Source organism: Myodes glareolus, chromosome 26 (genome assembly GCF_982192425.1).
Source record: "Myodes glareolus chromosome 26, mMyoGla1.1, whole genome shotgun sequence".
Classification (NCBI taxonomy): domain Eukaryota; kingdom Metazoa; phylum Chordata; class Mammalia; order Rodentia; family Cricetidae; genus Myodes; species Myodes glareolus.
The window spans coordinates 2229639-2251542 of record NC_142051.1 but is presented as its reverse complement, the minus strand read 5'-3'; the positions used below and the strand labels follow the sequence as shown (position 1 = coordinate 2251542).

The 21904-nt window shown below is 44.0% G+C and overlaps 1 protein-coding gene across 5 annotated transcripts in view; it reads right to left on the bottom strand.

Annotated features, from left to right (window-relative positions):
* Positions 1–3192: 3192 nt before the first annotated feature.
* Positions 3193–21904, bottom strand: part of Saxo6 (stabilizer of axonemal microtubules 6) — a 32413-nt gene continuing 13701 nt past the window's right edge. For 2 of the 5 annotated variants that reach the window (XM_087902186.1, XM_087902185.1), the window contains exons 8-15: positions 19632–19661; positions 19135–19310; positions 17745–18044; positions 16767–16876; positions 16569–16678; positions 8749–8962; positions 7114–7173; positions 3193–6358 (exon numbers count right to left, since the gene is read on the bottom strand). In XM_087902186.1, the coding sequence (XP_087758312.1) occupies positions 6246–6358; positions 7114–7173; positions 8749–8962; positions 16569–16678; positions 16767–16876; positions 17745–18044; positions 19135–19310; positions 19632–19661 (1113 nt within the window). In that variant the 3' untranslated portion in view covers positions 3193–6245. Of the gene's footprint in view, positions 6359–7113; positions 7174–8748; positions 8963–14479; positions 14921–16568; positions 16679–16766; positions 16877–17744; positions 18045–19134; positions 19311–19631; positions 19662–21904 lie in introns of those variants that run through there. The other 3 variants (XR_015736790.1, XM_087902187.1, XM_087902188.1) reach the window with 3 other exon arrangements.

The following is a 21904-nucleotide window of genomic DNA, read 5'->3' as shown; positions in this document are numbered from 1 at the left end:
ACATCACACGCTAAGATAGTCATTGTGGGCAATTTTCCCGAGTGTAGAAAGGGCCCGAACCCAGACTCTCACCGCAGTCTGAGAGCGGCCGCTCATCAACGTTTTCCATAACATATGGCACTGAGGGTAGTTTTGATTTTCTTCTTGGAACTACAGGGCTTAGCTTTTGTTGTGTTCATCTTAGGAGTAACTTGCAGCACATATAGGAAGCCTTTGATATTGGACACACTCATTCACGTACCAAGCTTGACAATCTTCCCTTTTATCAGTTATCAGCAGGACTCCTGTATCTCGGCATTTCCTGAGTCAGGTCTGATACCATCTCCAATTCATGGTTACACTAACCTGGCTTGTACACACTAGGTAATCGATTCCGCCTTCTACAATCGCTGAGTCACAACACTGCAGTCAGAAACGTTTTTTCTTTACCACATAACGGAAATAGACAAATCATTTCAGCATCTCTACCTAAAACTGCCGTGTGAGCTGAATGTAGGTCAGGAGAGACAGCTCTGTGCTTGAGACGCGCAGTTTCGTTTCAGGGCACCGTGTCTCCTGCTTGCTAGATTAAAATCCTGAGAGTCTCTGAAATGAGCTCCTTTCCTTCTACTCTTTTAACAAAAATTTGCCAATAAAATATTTTGAGCTGAACATTTGAACAGCATATGTAAAACTCCTTTAACACCGTTTGACCTGAAGACTAAACTTGAGCTCATTGGCAGAAGAAAGAACCAGGCACAAAGCTGAATAAACTTATTCAGGGAGGAGTTAGAAACCCAAAGCCAGTGATCCCCAAAGGATCGTCACCTCGAAATCACCTGTGAATTGTGACCTCTGTAAGTGGGGGGAGAAGTGACCCTTTCACATGGGTCACCTACACTATAGGGGGACCATCAGAAAGCACAGATGTTTATGATTCGTAACTAGCAAAATAAGTTATGAAGTAGCAATGAAAATAATCTTATAGTTGGGAGTCAGCACAACATGAGAAACCATATTAAAGGGTCACAGACTTAGGAAGTGTGAGAACCACATCTCTAGGTTATACATACAGAATCTTGGGCCCATCTCTGGGCTGGTTCGTAGGATTACCAAGAATGTCCTTCTGGAAGTCCACTGGCGGCCACCTGTGGCTTGCTTTGTTTTCTAGATGGATTTCACCCAAGGAAGAAAACTAAAGCATTTCTTTGTATATGCCAAGGGGTGAGTGGTGTAATAGACATTACAGCTGCTGCTTATTTCCTGGAGTTGATGTTTTCCATCAGGCAAATGACACAGAAGGAGTGGCAGTGCTGGGCAGAACAGTGGGGAGCACCTACACTGCTTCTCTGGGAGGGAGATAGGATGATTTACACGGCTTGCTGATGAGGGCAGTCTCAAACTATTGATGCTTTAGCAACCATCACAGATTTATGGAGACTTAACAATGGGTCTGTAGCTCGCTCTAGCCTACTATCAGACATAGAATATATGGCAAAATTTCACAGCATAATCTGAGCGTTTCATTGTTTAACTTGATATGAATTCCTCCGATAACACTATACCTATTGGAATCAGGACCTCAAAGGTAGTTTAGTGTCCCCCTAAGTCCTTATTTCTCACTGTTTCCAAGAAAATGCTCTAACAGAGTCTAGGGTATCATAAAATGGATGAGACTAGGGAATGAGCCCTTGGCAGAAAGGAAATGCCACCTCGAAGGCAACTGCCTGTTTTCACCTGCTATGCCCGAGCTCTCGGAACTGGGGAGCTGCCCCTTGCTTGGGAGCACCGGAGTAGAAAGAAATATGAAACGGGGCTAAGGAAACTGGACTCTGAAGTGAGAGTGGCGGGTGGGTCTTTCTGTGCATACGCTCAACATAGGAAAAAGGTGTCTCTAGCCTTGGTCAAGGTCGGTGCTACCACGAAAGCTCATCACTGCGAAGCTGAAGCGCCCACTGCCTGCTTTTCACCGCAAGGTCAACTGGAGGGGTGAGCTAGGAGGCACCACGGGCAGAGCCCTAACGTCCAATAGCTGGGACTGTGCTGTTCCCTGCAAATACTTTTGGGAAATAGAACAGTTATATTACGGCAGCCTGATAAACACTAGGTCCTAAATATACCTTCAGACTGTGGCCCAGCACATGTAAAAGCATGCTAAACATATTCCCAGATCCAAAATGAACACTTCTATGATCAGCCACCATTAGACTGTTCCTTTGGTAAACATTCAGAAAGATCAATACCTTTTGAAACTATGCTGTCTACTCCAATTATACACAGCCACAGCAAAGGTGCACAGTAGGAGGCCAGCCTCGACACTGCCCTATAGGACGGCTGGCTTTGTGTGTTAACTTGCTTCCATTCTGGTTGAGTGGATTTCATAATTTCATAATTCTCTGCCCACATTCTCTTGTTTTCCTGACTCAAAAAGGAAGATATTTTACCTTCCAAGAAGACAAAGAGAAAAGTTAACTCCCAAATGAATCAACCAGAAGAAGCTGATTCATAGTAGGTATCACATTTGAGCACAAACGCTTCAGAGAAGGGAGTGTAGGTGGAGTTCAAGTAAGAAGATCTAGACATAACTCACTAGTCAATGGGCTCTTGGACCAAGTCATTGAACTTGTTTTATCTATAAAGTGAACATGATTCCGCTGAAATTACATAACCTTTCCTAACAACATACCAAACATATTTATAAGGTTCTTAATCATTCCTCAAATGTTCCGAACTTGGAATTCAGATCATAGGGAATCAGAGGTAAGATGCACATGTATGTACTTGTACTGGGTTCTCAACAAGAGAAGCACGGAGAGTGTCGGCTCCTGGAGTGAATGTGGGGCGGGGAGTGGGGCGGGGGAGGAATGTGAGCTTTGGGGGAAAACCTTACACAGTGAGTTAAATGTCCACTCCTAAGTATGGCTCAGGAAATGCCAATTTAGACAAAAATGCCAAGTCACAAGGTATAATACCCATTTGGCTACCTGTACCTCTAACACATACAGACTCTAACAAATTCAGACTCAGTCCAGACATCGCACCACGTATCTAGTCCAAGGCAAAGGCCAGTGCGAGTCTATGAATTCCAGGCCAGCCAAGAATACATAGAGAGACCCTGTCTCGGGGTGGAGGGAGATTGGACTAACAACAAATAAAGGCAGGATTCACTGAGTGTTTCTGAAGACAGTGGAAAGAATAACTCCACACAAGGGCTCACGATGTGAATAGCAAATGTATTTAGTCTAGCCTCAAACTGCAAGAAATCCAAAGTTTGACAGAAGGTGAATAAATTAGAAAAAACATGCACACCAAAACATGAATGATCTCAAAAATACAAGAGAAAACCAGACTAACATTTTTCTGGACTCAAGATTCATGGCCACCATTCTGCTATGAACAGACTTGAGAAAAGAAACATCAAGACACACAGGTTAGAAATACATCTTGATGGCTGCACTGTTTTCAGGTGTGTTTACCTGTCCAAACTCTACGAGACATAACAGTATCAGTTTATTAAAGTAGACCTAAATAAAATCTATTGAAAATGAATTCCCAGCCATGGCTCCTTCTCAGTACTGGGAAACTTCATGGTCTCTTATTAAGACTACACAGTCAATTCAAATGCGTGCCCTTCAAGCACTGACTCTAGTGCTGAAGCAATGATGTCCAAAAATTGTCTCCCTGGGGCTGCAGGTCAGGCTTTTGAGATAAAGGGAGCGAGTAATAGACTGCAGATCCAAAGCATCACAGTGTCATGATCTAGGCCTGTGAGAACCGTCCCTAACCTGATAGCTCATTCACTGTAATGGGTGTAACCAAATATTAGTCTGTACTGGCTACACATCCGCTCTCAGTCACTGGGAACCTTCCTAACCAACAAAATGAAGCAACCTTTGAGGAGGAAAATAAACACCTTTGAGCTTCCAGCGACAGTGAGTTTCAAACTAAGAGTCCACAAGCCTCAGAGACCACTTGCACAGATGTACCCTGTGCACTGAAAGCCAGGTTGGGCCAGATTCCCCGTCTTTATTCCTTCTGTATTTAGTGGCTCAGGAAATTTTCATGACCAGTTCTTTCAGAAGTCAGTTCAGAGAATATTCTAAAGGGATAAAATTAAGTCAAAATTAAGATCTCCCAAATTATATTCCCTCTCAGAATGGTTTTAGCATTTTTATAGCCGTAGATGTCATGAAAGGAATCTGCCATTCCTTTGACTTTCACTAGCACCTTCTGTACAGTGTTAGGAGAATTGTACTTTGAAAATCTGGCTGTATATATTTTCTTATTTATGTAACAATTTGCTGAGAGAATATGTATATTTTTGATCTTTTTGTGTATTCTTTATGTACAATAACTGACATACATTTGAATAATGACTAGATTTTGAGGAATTATTTGTGTAATGGAGAATTAAAACTTTGTAGACATTTAAAAATGAAAATTAATTGTGGTTAGCTTCTCCAAAAGGTTATCATGTGGAATAAATGCCTTCTAAAAGCATTCTCCTAGAACTGGTTAACTAAAGATTACACTATATTTGCAGCTGTCAAATGCAGTGGGACAGTCTGCAGTATTTTTTTTTTTTGCACAAATACAGGATTTTAAAAGTATATTCATTAAAAACAATTTCTCATCAACTTTGTGATTCTGTTTTTCACTTCTAGGACATTTAACAGCTGTTTACAAGTCAGTATAGATTTAAGTTTCTAATAAGAATGGGCTTTATAAACATGTTATACAAATCTCTAAAATAGTATGTGTAAGCTACATGTTATAGTTTGGGTCTTTTGTTTTCTTCATTTGCTTATCAAGAGAGGATCTCTCTAGTTTATAAGGCTGGCCTCAAACTTATGATCCTCCTGTGTACGCTTCTTCAGTGTTGGAATTACAGGCATGTGCCATCTTGCAGTTACATCCCCCAAATGACGTGTTTGGAAGTTCGGAGCCCATTTGATGGCACTGTTGGGAGATGATGGAGACTCCAGCAGGTCGGGCCTAGTTGAAGAATCAGCTCACTGGGATTTGTCTTTGAAGGGTGTATTTTGTCCCAGGCATCAACCTTTGACGACCTATGCAGTTCTGGGTGGGAGACCTGGGATTTGGAGACCTTGTAGAATGAGGCTGACTACAGTCTAATACTGCAAACATTGTCAGCTTCGTGTTCTTGTATACATGGATGTAACTAACAAAGCAATGCCCAAGGAAGGTTGTTTGAGTTCAGAAAGACATGTAAATAAACTCCAGAAAACACACATTAAATGTGAACAGAAAAGCTCTTTCCCAGAATAGAGCAACTCAAACAGGATAGCCTGGCACACACTACAGGTGTATCTGGGAAAGCACAGAAGCAAGGCAGAGGTCATACCCAGATCCAGGGTACACTGGGGCCCTGCACCAGATTGGGTCCCATAGCTATGATTCAACATCCAACAAGAATAAACATGTCTTATAAATCAAATGTAAATGTTTAACATGGGTGGCATGAAATCACATCCAAGAACAAACCTGGCAACAAGATGTGCCTGAGGTAAAGACCTTCTGCCTTTCTGGAGCCTCTCCACAGTTCAGCCCCCGGGCATTGTTCATTGTGTGTTCTTTTGACCATGTTCTGATACGCAGCTGCCGGCTTTCATAGTCTGTGCTTCCTGGCTGCCGTGAGGTGAGTTCTTGGCTCCATCACGCCTGCACTTCCGTGATGCTGTCTTGCTGTGGGTCCAAAGCAGAAGAGCCAGCCTACCACCAACTGTAACTGAGTAAAAACCAGTGTTTTCTCCTTTTTGTCACAGTGGCAAAGTTGACAATAGAGTAGTGTGATAAAGTATTCAGAATTATCAATGCCTGTGGATTAGAAAACAAGTTGTAAAGTTGTAAAGTCTGATGAAACTTGGAGTGGTTTACACTAAATTGTCAGTGATCTTATGTTGTTATAAAGCTGTAAAGAACTATAAGCATGTGAATATTTGCCTCCATTCCACTGGAGAAGTGATATTCACACTTCTACCAGGCACCCGACACATGACATAAAAGACAGAAGGTGTGAAGAACTACATGATCTATGTCTTCGTATTTAGATAAACAGGAAAGAATTCTCAAAGAGTTAAATTTAGATACACCTGCTTTAAAATTTTCTGGGTAAGATGAGCTACTTAAAAATCAAATAATGTAAGTTGGAAGTGTCAGAAGGAAATAAAACACTCTGAAAATCCTAACACAGTGAGCAGGAAGGAAAGATGATGCCGGTACATCTCCAGATAAGAAGAGCGGGTTTATGCTTTGCCCCAGAAATTCTCCTTTCTTTTCTGGGCTCGCGCTAGAGTCTGAAAAGCCTGGAGACTGGACGCGGCAGAGCGGGCGGAGATCTCAGACAGTCTGTCTGCGTCTGTAACGAGAGAGTCCAGGATTACATTCCCGGTGGAAATCGCCACAGAACAATAATGTACTAGTAACAGAAAATCAAAACTATCGCATCAATAGCAACGTTGGATCTATCAGAAAACAAGGGATCTGGTAAATGGAGAGTTTAACTCATCATAGTTCACGGCAGTTTCCTACGGTGATCATAAACCTTTTACATCCTTGAAATCCTCAAGATTTCCCAACTCAAAGTTAATACCTTCAGGAACTTATTGGCACTTTACAGATTAGAGTCAGGGCTCAGGATGGTACAACAGTCATTGTGAACGTTCACCTCAAGATTCCAAACTCCTCCTTCCTTTATTAAAATCAAAAAATTTGATAGGATGAAAAAGGAGGAGTACACAGGAGGAAAGGGGGCCTATTTTTTATTAATTACACATATTTTGGGATGAAAAATGATAAGAATATGTAGGCATTTGAAAAAATATGGATTAACATCAGGCCACATTTCTGAGACAGATGGAAGCAGCAGAGCCGTGGCCTCTGCTGAGGGGAGGCACACTCTTGCTGGGGAAAGACTCCTCAGCACACAGCCCGACACGACTCCGGTGTAAGCTGGGAATAATTCCATCCCTATCATAAATAAGGTCTCAAGGGCCTAATGTAAAAATATCTACAGGAGACCTCTGCGGTCTGTGCAGTGCCAGCCAAATATGAGATCATACACTACAAACCACCTTACAAAAGAGCTGGTGTTGATCTTAAGTATTAAAATACCTTCGTCATTAAAGACTTCATGTGGAGGTAACTGCAAATTGTTCATCCTTGGCTTTCCCACTTAAAGAAAAAAAGGCAGAAGACATTATTCTTTAGCCACCAGACATCACATACTAACGCAATTGTTTCAACATTTGTCCCCTCCAAAATTCATGGTGAAACTGAATTGCTGTTGAGATCGCATTAGGAGACCTTATGCGTGTGACCTAAGGCAGTACCAGGGAGGGTCTGTCCTTCTGTCTCTCACCTTTCTGCCAGGAGATGATGGATGCTTCACTAGATGTTGCCCCTCTCTTATCATGCACTTCCCAGTTCTTCAGTGGTGGGTCTCAACCTTCTTAACACTGCGACCCTTAATACAGTTCCTCATGTGATGCTGACCCAACCATAAAATCATTTTGTTGCTACTTCATAACTATAATTTTGTTGTTATGAATTATGATATAAATATCTGATATGCAGTATATCTAATATGTGACCCCTGTGGAAAGGTAATATGATATGACTCCACAGGGGTCATGACCCACAGGTTGAAAACCACTGGGTAATTTTAATGTGTTTGGCAAGTCCATAAACTGTGAAAGCTCCTAAACTTCTTCGCAATGATAACATTGGTGTAACTTCAAAGAAGCATAGACGGCCTCCAGTAAGAGATGAAAAATTCAATATGCACATTTAGAGAGAGAGCAGAGCCCACAGAAAAAAGAAAATGAAAAACAAGGAAACAACAACCACATTAAGAGATTGGAAAGAGTCAGAGAAGGCCAGCACAAAATTTACTAAGAGAGCAAAAGTCATAAGTGCACAGAGCAGAGAAACTAAGAAGCAGCGGCCATGTGTCTGTCCACTTGTCTGTCCCTCACCAGTGATGTGGGGTTGGGGATGAAGCAGGCAGGGGTGGGAGGATGGACACACAGGACTCTGAAAACCTTGCTATGCAAGAGCTAGATCACAAATGTTTTTACACTTGCACAGCTGGATTCCGCGTCTCCCAAGAGTGGACTCAAGATTCGGCTAAAGGGTTATCAGTGCTGCTGTGGCCAGATGCCCTAGAGCCAAACAACAGGAGCAGCAGAACTGACCAGGCTGAGAGGTCTGCAGGGGGCAGTGAAATGAAAGGAAGCCACCCCCTTAGGGGTGCTGGCTGTAAAGTATCAGCAGCATGGGGTATGAACAGACAATCCCAGAAGCCAGGAGAAAGAAAACATCACACGCAAAAGCTCCATAATGGAGACTGCAGGATTCCCAACTGTGAGGGAAGGAGGCTCAAACAGCAGAGCAACGGCAAACCAAACCAGAGAAAACCAGATCTATGTGCCCTGGGAAGAACATGAGCGACTCCTCTCACTTTGTAAAACTGAAATGTGGAACTGGGTACAGCAGCACAGTCTAGCATCAACGAAGGAGATCTGCCATTCACTAGATCACTAGCCTGGGCTACCTCCTCAGGCCTTGCTGAAAGGTGGGGGGGGGGGGGAAGGAAGAGAGAGAGAGAGAGACAGTGGGGGAGCCATTATAAACTATAAAAAAAGAAATGAAAACCAAATAAACAACAGAATTCTGTTGGCATGTGGTTTTCCTACAGCACTTTACTTTTATTTTAAAAAGACAAGAAATTAAAACTAAAATACTCACCATTCTGCTGAAATTGAGGGTCTCGCAGACGGCCTTGGATCCTGCTGGAAGGACGCCAGTAAGGTAGGACACCTGGAGTGGAAGGCCGTCCAGGCGTGTCTGTCTGATGTTCTGGAACTTTGGCTTCACTGTCCTCCCGCAAAGGCAGGGGATCGACTGTCTTGATGCCAGCAGCAGGAGACGTCAGCAGAGACACAGCATGGTGGTTTCCTTTCTAGATGACAAAAAGAAATTAAATTTAAAAAAAGGTGCACACACATGTGCAAAAGTAAAATAGGAGCCAGTGTTCAAACACAGAACGGTCACAAGTCACAGAAGATGGGGGAGCGGGAGAGAGAGTCCATGGAGAGAAGGCTACGTGCACAACCAGCACAGAGAAACAGACCTGCTGCTGGGACGACAAAATGAACATTAAAAACGCACTGAAAAGACAAACGTGGGAGACAGAGCAATGGCGAATTATTATCACACTCCAGTTGTCCCTCCTTAGCAGCAGGAAGAGGCAAGCTTCATCACAAAGCAGAACAAGGCATTCGTTGGTAATTCAGACAGATGTAAGACTAGTGAACATTCTACCTCACTAGAATTTTGTAATCACAAAATAAAAGCGCTGAAGTACTAACTGTCCATTTACCAAACTGTAAGAGTTAATTAAATTAAACACAACATTACAGAAATGACACAGAAGTAGAAAGACAGGAACCTTCTACAGAATTACTGGGACTCACCCTTTATGAGAGCCCAGAAAGACACAATATAAACTTTACAATTGTGTGTGCTCTGGTCTACAAAGCAAGTTCTAGAACAGTCTCCAAAGCTACAGAGAAACCCTGTCTCAAAGAACAAAACAAAAACAATTGTGTCTGCATTAATGCTATATTAATACTTGGGAAATAATGGCAGGAGAGGGTAATAGTGATCTAGACCAAAATGTAGCTGACAGATGGATTTCTTTATATTAATTATAAATAAAAATGAAATGATATACATCTGAAAACTATATTTGGATAATAGTATCTGGCTCTAGAACTTTTAATTATAGATTAAAATAAATGATGCTTAATGGTGCAAAAATATGTTCGCAGTATAGCTAAGTAAGAAAAAGTAATCAGAAAAAGATGTATACAATCTGAAAGAAAACTAGCACATAAAAAAAACAAAAAAAAATATGAAGCCTTGCCTGTAGGATACCAATTATTTATACACTATAACTAAGTACTCAAAGCTCAACACTGATGACCTCACAGAGAGCGGGCACGGAAGCAATCCTTTTCTTACTATGACCGGATTTCCACAGTGACAGCGCAGCTTAACCCTGAGCGCCATGGATTGCAAACACAGGCACAGACCTAGTCAACCCCTGAGCACCCCTCATCCCCTCATCTGAGCCCATGGAAGGGACATTTATGCAGTTCCAACCCAAGGTATCATTTTCCATGACTGCGGAGTGGACGGCTTCCTTCCGAGTAGAAGACAACAGGTCTCCCACTGGCCTCCCCTTACTCCGTACACTTAGGGAGTTACAAGTCGCACTAAGGAGCAGTCTTTCCTTCCTCTGTGGCTCACACTCTGTCACCTTGGTGTTACCACTGCTAAAAAGAGCTGAATGAAAGCTACAAAACGGGCTTCACGAGACCAACTGGTGTGTTTGTGAGCCTCGAGCCTCCTCACTGGCCCACTGTTCCCACTCTCCCCACAGCAGCCAGTGACTTGATTTACCCTGTGAGTGAGATCCACTACAGATCTCCGGGGCTCCCCAGTGCCTTTAGGATAAAAATCCAAATACCTCCCCTACCCACCCTGTCACCTCACTTCCTGCCTCTCTTTCCTCTAGGCCCACCTCCCACTTCCCCTCTAAAACTCATAGGGTACAAAATGGCAGCTGTGGGGAGGGGCTCCCCGCTCCTGGAGTGTCTTTAGGCGTTATGGTCTCTGGGAAGGGAGAGGCTGTTCGTCAGCAGAGTGATTAATGGTGGGCTGCCTGTGCTCTTGTGAATGACAACACACTTGGGATTCTGTTAGAAACCTTAACTATTCGATTCCATAAATCGACTTCTCTGTTTTTACGCCAATACCAAGCTGTTTACAATACTGTAACTCTGTAATAGAGTTTGAAGTCATGGATGGTAATGCCTCCAGAAGTTTCTTTACTGTATAAGATTGTTTTGGCTATCCTGGGTTGTTGATTTTCCATATAAAGTTGATTATTGTTCTCTCAAGGTCTATGAAGAAGTTTGATGGGATTTTGATGGGGATTGCATTGAATCTATAGATTGCTTTTGGTAGAATTACCATTTTTACTATGGTGATCCTCCCAACCCAAGAGCAAGGGAGAACCTTTCATTTTCTAGTATCCTCTTCAATTTCTTTCTTCAAAGACTTAAAGTTCTTATCAAATAGGTCTTTCACTTCCTTGGTTAGAGTTACCCCAAGATATTTTATGCTATTTGTGGCTATCGTGAAAGGTGATGCTTCTCTGATTTCCTTCTCTGCTTCTTTATCCTTTGTGTATAGGAGGGCAACTGATTTTTTGGAGTTGATCTTGTATCCTGCCACATTACTGAAGGTGTTTATCAGCTGTAGGAGTTCTTTGGTAGAGCTTTTGGGGTCGCTTAGGTACACTATCATATCATAAGTGGATTCTAGCCATAATTAAAGGACATTGAGCCTATAATCCGTGATCCTAGAGAAGCTAAATAAGAAGGTGAACCTAAAGAAAAGCATATAGTTATCCTTCTGGACATTGGAAGTAGACAAGATTGCCAGGCAAAACTTGGGTGCACGGGGGTGTGGGGGGGTGGATATAAGGGGAGATGGGTAGAGAGAAGGGAGAAGGGGAGGATTCGGGAAAGCTTGGGGGAATGGGATGAGTGGGATGGAGGAAGAGTGGATATGGGAGCAGGGAAGTAAATATCTTAATTAAGGGAGCCATTTTAGGGTTTGCAAAAAACTTGATTCTAGAGGGGTTCCCAGGTCCAAGGAGAGGTCCCCAGATTGTTCCTTGGGCAGCAGAGGAGAGGGTGCCTGAACTGGCCTTGTCCCATAGCCACACTGATGAATATCTAGAATATCACCATAGAACCTTCATCTGGTGATGGTTGGAGATAGAGACAGAGACCCACACTGGAGCACTGGTCTTAGCTCCCTAGGTCCAAATGAGGAGCAGAAGGAGGGAGAACATGAGCAAGGAAGTCAGGACCATGAGGGGTGTGTCCACCCACTGAGACAGTGGGACTGATCTAATGGGAGCTCACCAAGGCCAGCTGGACTTGGACTGACAGAGCATGTGATCAAACTGGATACTCTGAATGTGGCTGGCAATGAAGGCTGACTGAGAAGCCAAGGACAAAGGCACTGGGTTTTGATTCTACTGCATGGACTGACTTTGTGGGAGCCTGGTTTGTTTGGATGCTCACCTTCATGGACCTGGATGGAGGGGGGAGGACCTTGGACTTCCCATGGGGCAGGGAACCCTGACTGCTCTTAGGACTAGAGAGGGAGGGAGAGGTGGGGAGGGGGAGGGAAAAGGGAGGCGGGGAGGAGGTGGAAATTTTTAATAAATAAATCAATTAATAAAAAAATAAAAAAAGAAACCTTAACTAGTGTATGTGTGGGGGGGTCACACCAAAAAATAAAAACACAGGGGTGGTGGTAAGAGAAGGGGAAGAAAGGAGGGAGAAGGAAAGAGGATTAGATGGGAGGAGGGGATTCGTGGGAATGGAGGTGAAGAAGCGGAGGCAGTGAGGAGCACGTATGATAAAAGCGCATGGCACGTGTGTAAGAATACCAGAATAGAGCACATATGCTATTTACATGTAATTAACAATATGCATAAAAACAGAAGAAACTGAACTACTCAGCCCCAGGAGAGAACAAGGCCAACCTTGTGTTCTGCTTTGGAACACACACCAGGATCCCTGCCAGCATCTCCCCCTTAGTCAGGTCTCAGCTGAAGTGGTACCCACCCCACACACCCACCCAATCGCCCCAACCACAAAGCCTTGCCCATCCTCGGAGGTCACCAAGTTTAATTCACAGCACCTCTTCCTATCTGAAACCATTTCCTTAAAAAGATCCTTTGTCTATTTCTTTCAGTGAAAAGGGAAGTCCCACAAAGTCTGGAAGTTGTGTCCCCAGATGTTAGGACAGTGCCTGGCACACAGTAGGAGCCATTAAATATGAAAGGAAGTAGACGAAAATACAATTCCTTATCTTCCTCTCCAAAATAAGCTTATAAGTTTTAACTCAATATCTACCTTCCCCTCAGTCCTGTTGGACAGACAGAAAACCGCAGGCGACTCAGTTTCCTCCCCCACTATCCGACCCATTCGGATATGACATGACACCTTCCCTGACAGTGCCCCAGTGTCCCCCATGTCTACCTGTGCTGCCTGCACTGGTCTCTGACACCAATGTCTCCTTTCTGGACATTGGCCTTTGTAGTCTACTCTGGCTTCCAATGTTGACACACACAAACCACACTGAAACTATTTCAAGGCAAAGTACGCCCCTCAGTGGCAGAAGGCCTGCCTAGACTGTTCAGTGGCCCCTCACGCTTCTGAGATAATGGGAAAGTCTCACTACTACCTTTGCCAGTTTGTGATATGCCATGATCCTGCCACACCCTGCACCAGTAGGAAGAAGTGCTGTGAATTATCTGCAAGTGTGCTCCGAGGAGGGTTGTGCGGGGAGTGCAGTGCTTCGGCAGGCTGACTGCAGAGGGAGCTGCTGGCAGGGAAGCTGGAGAGCTGCTTCCCAAGCACAACAGAAAGGTGCTCTTTCCTGACTGGGAATTTTGTACATGTGCCATGCTCCTCTCTTCCGTCCTTTTAGCCAGGTTAGAGATCCGATGCGTCTATTGTAGGTGAATTATGACTTCTAAGAACACCCTTGACTTCAGAGAAATTTCCCTGTACTAAGCAAGAGCCCAGCCACAGAGCTATATCCCCGGCCCCACAAAATCCTCAACTGGGCTAATGCCTTAGGGAAAAGCACTAAGTACTCCAGCTTGAAAGACTTGCTAGTTTTCGAGTTTACAGTTTTACTTTGTCTGACTAATTGATGTGCGTTCCTCCCAAGGCTGTAGGTTCTCCAAGGCCTACTGTTCCGGTCAGAGCCACGGCATCTAGCATGTGCATACATGGGTAAGGTACAGTCACAAGATAAACCAAGCTGCTGCACACCAGGTTCCTAACGCCATCTATAAGAACAGCGGCAAAGGTGATGCACACCTATAATCCCCACAACTCCCTCAGGAGGCTGAGGCAGGATTGTCGGTGTGTGCTAAAGAAACAGGAAATGGGGGCTGGAGAGTTGGCTCAGCAGTTAAAGGCACCCCATGGAGGTTCACAGCCACCTGTAACTCCGGTTAAGAGGGAGACCTAATGCTTTCTTCCGGACCCTAGGGGCACTAGGCCCATAGCGTGCAGACACACATGCAGTGAAAACAGCCATAGACAGAAAAAATACAAGTTTAAAACTTAATTTTTTAAAAACAGGAGGAAATGGATTAGATCTTCTGTCACTCTAGTAAGAGTCATTATACACAGTGAGTTCAGCCTGGTCTATGGAGCAAAACCTTGCCTCAAAAAAACAAAGGAATAAAATAAGCAAGAAAATGTTTCTTAATGAACAAACCAAAACCATGAAAACTGTCAAATTTTGTGACACAGCATTGTTTAGGAGTTAAAACCACGGACAAATCAACAAAAGCCAAATTCTACTCAACCAGGAGGGAGCCATGACACTAATTCCTATACTAAGTGCACACAATGGCCTTGTTTTTAAGTCATTCTGAAGACTCAATCAGTTAACACTCACACAGTGAAGGTACTCAGGCTGCTGCCCGCCCTAACACCCACAGTGTAAGGTATACAATGTGAGGTCCACAGTGAACAATCTCTGTGCTATAATATGTTCTCCTAATCCCGATCGTAAAAATCACGTTTTCCTCAAGGATAACTGAGTAATGGAATCGTTTTCAAGGCTGTGACTGTAATTTCCTATGTAACAGTAGGTCTGATGAGAAATCAAGAAGACACTGATTCCTCTACCCAGGCAATAAAAGAGCCAAATCCACTTCCTGGGCAATCCTGGCAATGTGGGTGGCAGGAAATTCACACGGCAGCTTTCTATCCAGTTGATGGTACGGACATGAATCACACTGCATGCCCTGTGGAGGAGACCAACACTAAAAGGTTAATGTAGTGTTAGTCTACTCTGTTACTGAAGAAACTAATTTCACAACCAATGAAAAAACACATGCAAATACACCTACAGATCAGTCCCACAGAGGCCAGACAGGGTCTGTGCCCAGCTGCCTCAGCTGGACGCCAGCATGGACTTCCAGCATGTGTTAGGAACCACATTCAGGTGCTCTGGAGGAGCAGCGAGCAGCTTAGTCACTGAGCCGTCTCTCCAGGCCAGGATAAACGCTCCTTCATTAGCAGTGCCAGAGACTGAATCAGGACCTGTGTGTGCTGGACAAATCCTCTGCCTTCAGCTACAGCCCAGCCCTCCTTACGCTCCTTTCCTGTGACCTCCAGGACACTGCCGACTATCACTAACTCACTGGGTGTTTGCTTTTCCTGGTTACTTCTCAACTTCCTAATATCGAAAACCTGGGGCTCAGACATGTCTACACCGACTCTTCACTGTTGATACTTGTCCCCTCGACCACCTAAGTCTTTAAATACCTGTAAAATATATATTTATAACATATAAAAACATACGTGTTATACACAACATATATGCATGCATATTATATACATACATGCATATCTGTTGTATGCATGTGTATATTGCATGTACACGTATGTGTGTTTGTATATATGCTTATGTACATGTATATGTGTGTGTTAATGTACATATGTGTATATGTAGGTGTATATATACATATGCATGTATATGGGTATGCATGTAGATATACGTGTGTATGTGTGTGAAATACAGAGCATTCAGTATCTCCCCTCAGCCCACTTTTCAAAAACATAGTCAGTTACCATCAGCATGTCTGTTCATACAGCTCATAAGCTTCTCAACTCTTATACATCCTAAAGAGAACTCCTGCTATTTTCTGACAAATCTTTTCCTATCCATCTTTCCTATCTCAGTTTAAAAAGCAACTCCGCTCCCCTTGCTCAGGCCAAGCATTTCTCGGTCATCCTTGATTCTTCTCTTCCTCCCATACCGTATCTCAGCTTTCAGCGACTCTTGGCAGACATCTTCAGGTACATCCAGAACTGGTCTTCACCACACTCCAGTCACCATCGTGTCTTCCTGAGTCTGGTGACGGGCTGCTTCTCACGCGTGCCCAGTCGCGTGCCCAGTCCCTGCGTCCATCCTCTCTGGCACGGGAGAGCGTGTCGAATAGCACGAATGCCTTTCCTACGACCTACAAAGCCCTACACGACTTGGTGCAGCTGTCTGTCCCAGGCTATTCTGCGCTCTCGTGACCGTGGCCCCGCCGTCCACTGGACAGTGACCCCAATGAGCCCTGGGACTTTGGTGCAGTTTCTATCTCCAGTGCTCACCAGTGCCTGAAACATGATCGGAACACAACTGCCAGACAACAGATCACTTTTTTCTCCTTCCTTCCCGATAAGTCATTACTAAGAATATGTGAAAGCAATACAATGTCAAGACCAAATAAATCAGTCAATAAATCCCAGTGCCTTTGCCTTGCCCTATCAAAAGGTTAGCAGTAATATTTCTACATGCAGTAGGCGGGATTTCCTGAGGTCTTGGTCTACATGTCACCTATTACAAGGGGCCACATGAACCCAAGAAGAGAGGCTTTCCTCTGAAACACAAGTGTCTACCTTAGGAAGGTCCCTCTTCAGAGTGTCTAAGCCATCCTGGGAGGACGTTCTCTTCCTCTGCTCTGGGGCTGAAGGCTTTGCTTTAGATGGTGACACTAAGACCGCCCCACCTGGAAAATCCCACAGAAACCAAGTGTCAATCACACTAAACAGGCATTCTAAACAGGCAGACTATGGATGTCAGGGTTTGATCATTACCAACAGCCGGAGTCGTGAGGTCATGGTGGGTCCGCTGGATGCCGAGTTCTCTCAGTTTCGGAGTGGGAAGCCTTCCCCCATTTCCTGAGGAGACAGAAGATGACTCCGACCTAAAAGGTGGAACAATCTATTAGGGAGCCTCTCTTACAGAAAACTACAATCAAAACTATGTCATCAGTTACGGAGCAGAGTTAAAAAAAAAAAAAGCATAAACTGTCTAAGAGACATCTCTATCTATGGAAAAAAAATCAGATTCCGATGCAGGGCGCTTGTGGTGACACCTTCCTAGAACCCGAGTTTAGGAGGAGGGCATGGGAGAGTCACGAGCTCCAAGCCAGCCTCAAGTATTCAGGTAAGCCCCTGCCTTAAAAGCAATCTCTTTAAAAATTCTTAATCCATTTGTAGTTAAACGGACGAGTACTAGAAAGGAGGGGCGATCACTGTAAGTCAGCAAGCCATGGCTAAGTCATCTTCCATTTAGTCAGCACCAAGTTCCACATTCCTGCAACACCCAGGAGTGAAAAAGGGTTTGACTACAGCCAAGATGGACCACTAGCAAGAGTAAAGAGCGCCCCAAGCTGCCTACACACACAACCACTGCTATTAGTGATTTTCAGAAACCACTTTAAAACACTACAAACCAGTAGCTTCCCCTTCTTGACAGAACCATCAGAAATTTGATCCATGAAGCCATCCTTCCAGACACATTACAGATCTGGTAAGTCCTCCCCACCAGGGTGTCACTGCGAACATCTGTGTCCTCCTGAAGGAGCACCACTGCTTCCGTGCTCCATGAGCACCAGTCGGAGCCGTCACACAGCACATACCACATGGCAGTGGCCACTTCACTGCGCCAAAGCAAAATCCTGCTCTTTACTAGACATACAACTGCAGGTGCAAACCCCTATGCCTTGTGAGAGCAAACACACATTAGTCGTGTGCTAGGATGTTCGCTATGTCGAGGAGTTTGGGTCTCACCTGTCTTTCACTCTGTCTGCCTTAGACTTGTCCTGTGTGTCCAGTTTCTCAGGCTCGTCCACATAGATCTGCTTGTCTTTCCCCTCTCCCTCCTCCCCGTCTCCCGTGGGCTGCTCCTGCGTGTCTTCGTTGGTGCTCTCTGTATCCCACGCCAGTTTCCTCCTGACGGGCAGGGTGGCCGCCTCTGGCAGGGCGAGCTTCCCAGTGGTATCTCTGGGGGACTGCTCTCCCACGGCAGCTTTTCTCTCCTCAAGTTTGGTAGAAGGATGTTTCTGGGGAGTCTGGTGGCCTGTGAGACCGCTGCACAACAAAGAAAGTTTCACTGTAAGTGCGTGTCCGAGTGTTTTAGTTTATAATGGTCGAGTGAGTTCGTAACCTTCCGTCACTTGTTTCCCACAACCAGGCCTTGTCTAGGTATTGAAGTTATTGTAGAATATGATAAATGAAAGCTATGTCTGCCTACCTTCACACATAAGTGCTTGCACTTCTGGTGACAAAAGCCATTATTTACCCCCACAATGAAAAAGACTAACATCCCAACTAGGCTAATTTGTTGTAAGTAAATTCATATCCATGTACAAAATACATGTGAACAAGTATACAGATTCAAATTTTTATATATTAGATTCATTTTTCCAAAACATTATTAAAGACAGTATTTTTGTGAACTTTTGTTTTGTTGTTTTTTGAGACAGGGTTTCTCTGGGTAATCCTGGCTATCCTAAAACTCACTCTATAGACCAGGTTGACCTCGAACTCACAGAGATCCACCTGCCTCTGCCTCCTAATTGCTGGGATTAAAGGCACGCACTACCACCGCCCGGCCTTTTGTGAACTTTTGAGGCAGGGTCACATAAGAAAATTTATAGATGAATTTAGAATATGGGACTACACTGGTACACTCTAACTTAAAACTATCTTATTTGTTACAAATCAATGTATAATTCCTCTTACAAACAGTTAAAGCACGTTCACTTTAAAATTCAAAACAGCAGAGAATTCTCTACAAATAGAGGCCATGTATAAATAATAATACATATTAGTCTGAGATATGTATTTGTGAATGATATTGGATATATACAAATAGCTTATATTCTCATGAGTTTTTTATGGTTACATTTTTTTAACTTCTTAAAGTCATTTTACATCTAACCTATAGTCATTCTGGTTCTGTGGTTGGCACAGAATATTGTGAAATTCAGCATTCCATAACAATGTACTATTTACACAGAAACATAAAGAGCAAGTAGAATAGAGAATAACTTTAAAGCAATAAGAGATGCATTTGACTGGAAGGCAGACTGTGGGTAGCAGGTCATTTTCCCTGGGTCATCCTATGACGTACATAAGCTACAACACATCTTCTCACCACCCACAAAGAACACCTCACCCGGCAAGATCCAATGCTCGGATGCTGCTACTAATGGTTCCTTCTGAGCTCGCGGTGGAGGAGACGTCCCAACAGCAGTTGCTATCGGACAGAATCTGGTTCAGATGGTCTCGAGAAAAATGTGTTCCCTGAACTCGCTTCCTGTAAGATTCAGCCTTTTCCCGGAGCTCCTTAACCTACACCGAAGAGTGCAGACGCCACCTGTTATTGTCAACGCTCTTACAAATGTCAACAAGGACATAGCAAAGCCAACGCACTGAAACAGCCAACGAGAAAGGAATGCAAAATTAAAGCCACATAACTCCTCAGACTATGCATTGAAGCAGAAATTAAGACAATTAAGCTAAAGCACAATGCAGTTTTTTACTTCAGACTGGCAGGCAAGGAGACATTTGTGGCAGCTAAGAAAAATACTGAAACATACTTTTTATTGCAAATGAAATTATACAAGTATTCTATGCATTATTATAGTTTTTAAGAACTCAAAAGCAACCAACCTCTGCATACCACATGGCATTTAGAGAACCCTAGGGGAGGAATACAGAGACACACTTAATGACAGGTTAACGCCATAAATAAGTATTAATGGGGGTCAGTGAGATGCTGTACCTTATTATTATTCCTTCTAAATATATACAAACTTGTCAATCACTATTTCTTGTATTCTTAGTAACATTTAACTCAGTAACCAAGACATCTTAATACTGCCTCAAGGATCAGGCACATTTCTTGCTTGTAACAGGTAACAGATTACTATTCCCAGCTCTCCATCTCTGGCTGTGATGGTGCTGTAATGAATGGGTAATTGATTGCTATTCCTAGCTCCTCATCTCTGGCTATGATGGTGCTGTAATGGGTAATTGATTGCTATTCCTAGCTCCCCATCTCTGGCTGTGATGGTGCTGTAACAGGTAACAGATTGCTATCCCCAGCTCCCCAGCTCTGGCTATGATGGTGCTGTAACAGGTAACAGATTGCTATGCTATCCCCAGCTCCCCATCTCTGAAGAGAGTTGACATGTCAGTAACTCCCAGCCTGGCTACTCCCCCAGCTTTCTACACAGCTGCTCCAGTGACTAAAGATCCAATCAAAGTTCTGAGGTTCCCTCTCCAAACCACTCAGTTTTCCTTGGAGTCAGCGAAATCTCAACTTCAAAAAAAAAAAAAAAGCACTAATTAAATATATATTTGAATAGAAATCCCCACCAAATAATGGTTGTATATTCAACAAGTAACAGGATTTTTTTTTAATTATGATGAATACTTGGCATTCCCCTAACCTGCAAATAACTTACTTTTCTCTATGCAAAGGACCCTAACTACCCACTGGAAAGCCCTTTATCTCACACTCCATACTGCCACCTGCTGGTTTCTCTAAACGCAAATATACAGTGTAGAAACCACAACACAAAAAGCTGAATCATTAAAATTCAGCATTAAAAATCTTGTTTATTACATTTAACAATTTTTATTGCATTAATAATTCTGTAATTTTAAACATAGAATTCCCATATTTCTGTAAAATCCTTTATCCCTTGACTATTTTAGATATGACTGTGAATAGTGCCATCTTTTAACCTCCATGGAGAGAAAAACTGATTATGCCATTAGTAGTAGTGTGTGCATGCAGACATGCGTGTGTGCATGTGTGTGAGCGTGTGTGTGTGTGTGTGTGTGTGTGGTCAGAGGAAAACTGACCTTAGGAACTCAGCTCTCTCTACCATGTGGAACCCCAGAACCAAACTCAGGCTGTAAGGGCTGGCAGCAAGTACTTCCCCTGCCGAGCCTTCTCTTCAGTCCTAAAATTGGTTCATTTTCTCCCATAAAGGTTGAGACTCTTATACTGGGCGCTGGAACTGCTTGCTTCACTTAAATGCAGAAGAGAAAAGCAAACAATGAAATCCGTGACGCAAAAGCCATTGGGGAAACTACCCAGGGCTCCTCAGAAGACAGCCAGTAACGGGGAGAGCACAGCACGTCAGGGGAGGAGCCACCACAGAGAGAGCAGAACGGGAGAGCACAGCACGTCAGGGGAAGAGCCACCACAGAGAGAGCGCCTGTACAGCTAAGGGACCACGCGACCCCAGCAGACCGCTCTTAGGCAGAAGAACTGGAAAATATCCTGAGGAACAAGCTAAAAATCCTACTTTTCTTCACCACCAAAAATAAACTATGTATACATCAGTTCTATCAACTCCTGTACTTCAAGGGGAATCAGCACTAGCGGTGTGTACAGCAACGGCAGAACTAAGTCGTCTGGTATAAATGTGCTGAGCAACTCACAGGGCATTCCGAGTGAGTAGGAAACCTGCTATGAAGTGCCCATGTGTCGGATGTAACATCCGCAAGCCTCACATCACTCCCTCTGTGTGCTCAGGGTCTCTCTCCATGAACCTGTGAACCTGCAGCAGGGAGGGGGGGGGGGCGGTGCTGAAGCAGGAACTCTGCTGCTGATCTGGGCAGTGGAAGGAGAGAGCGACCAGAGCCATGGAACTCTCAGGGTCAGTGGGCTCACAGTGGCCAAGGAAGCAGGCCTGCATCTACGCAATCACCCTAACACTGGCACAGTCTGAGCCCTAGTAAACAAGTGAGGTGTACACTGAAGGGCGGGTTCAACAGGGACTCCAATCAGCACAGACCTGAGAGTTGAGCAGTGGGAAGGAACAGTCAAGGAGGCTGCAGCCTACTCACACGGAAGCTCCATACTGCTTCACGCCTAAGAGGGTGAAGAGCCCTCTGCAAACAGTGAGCCACTTTTGATACCAATTATT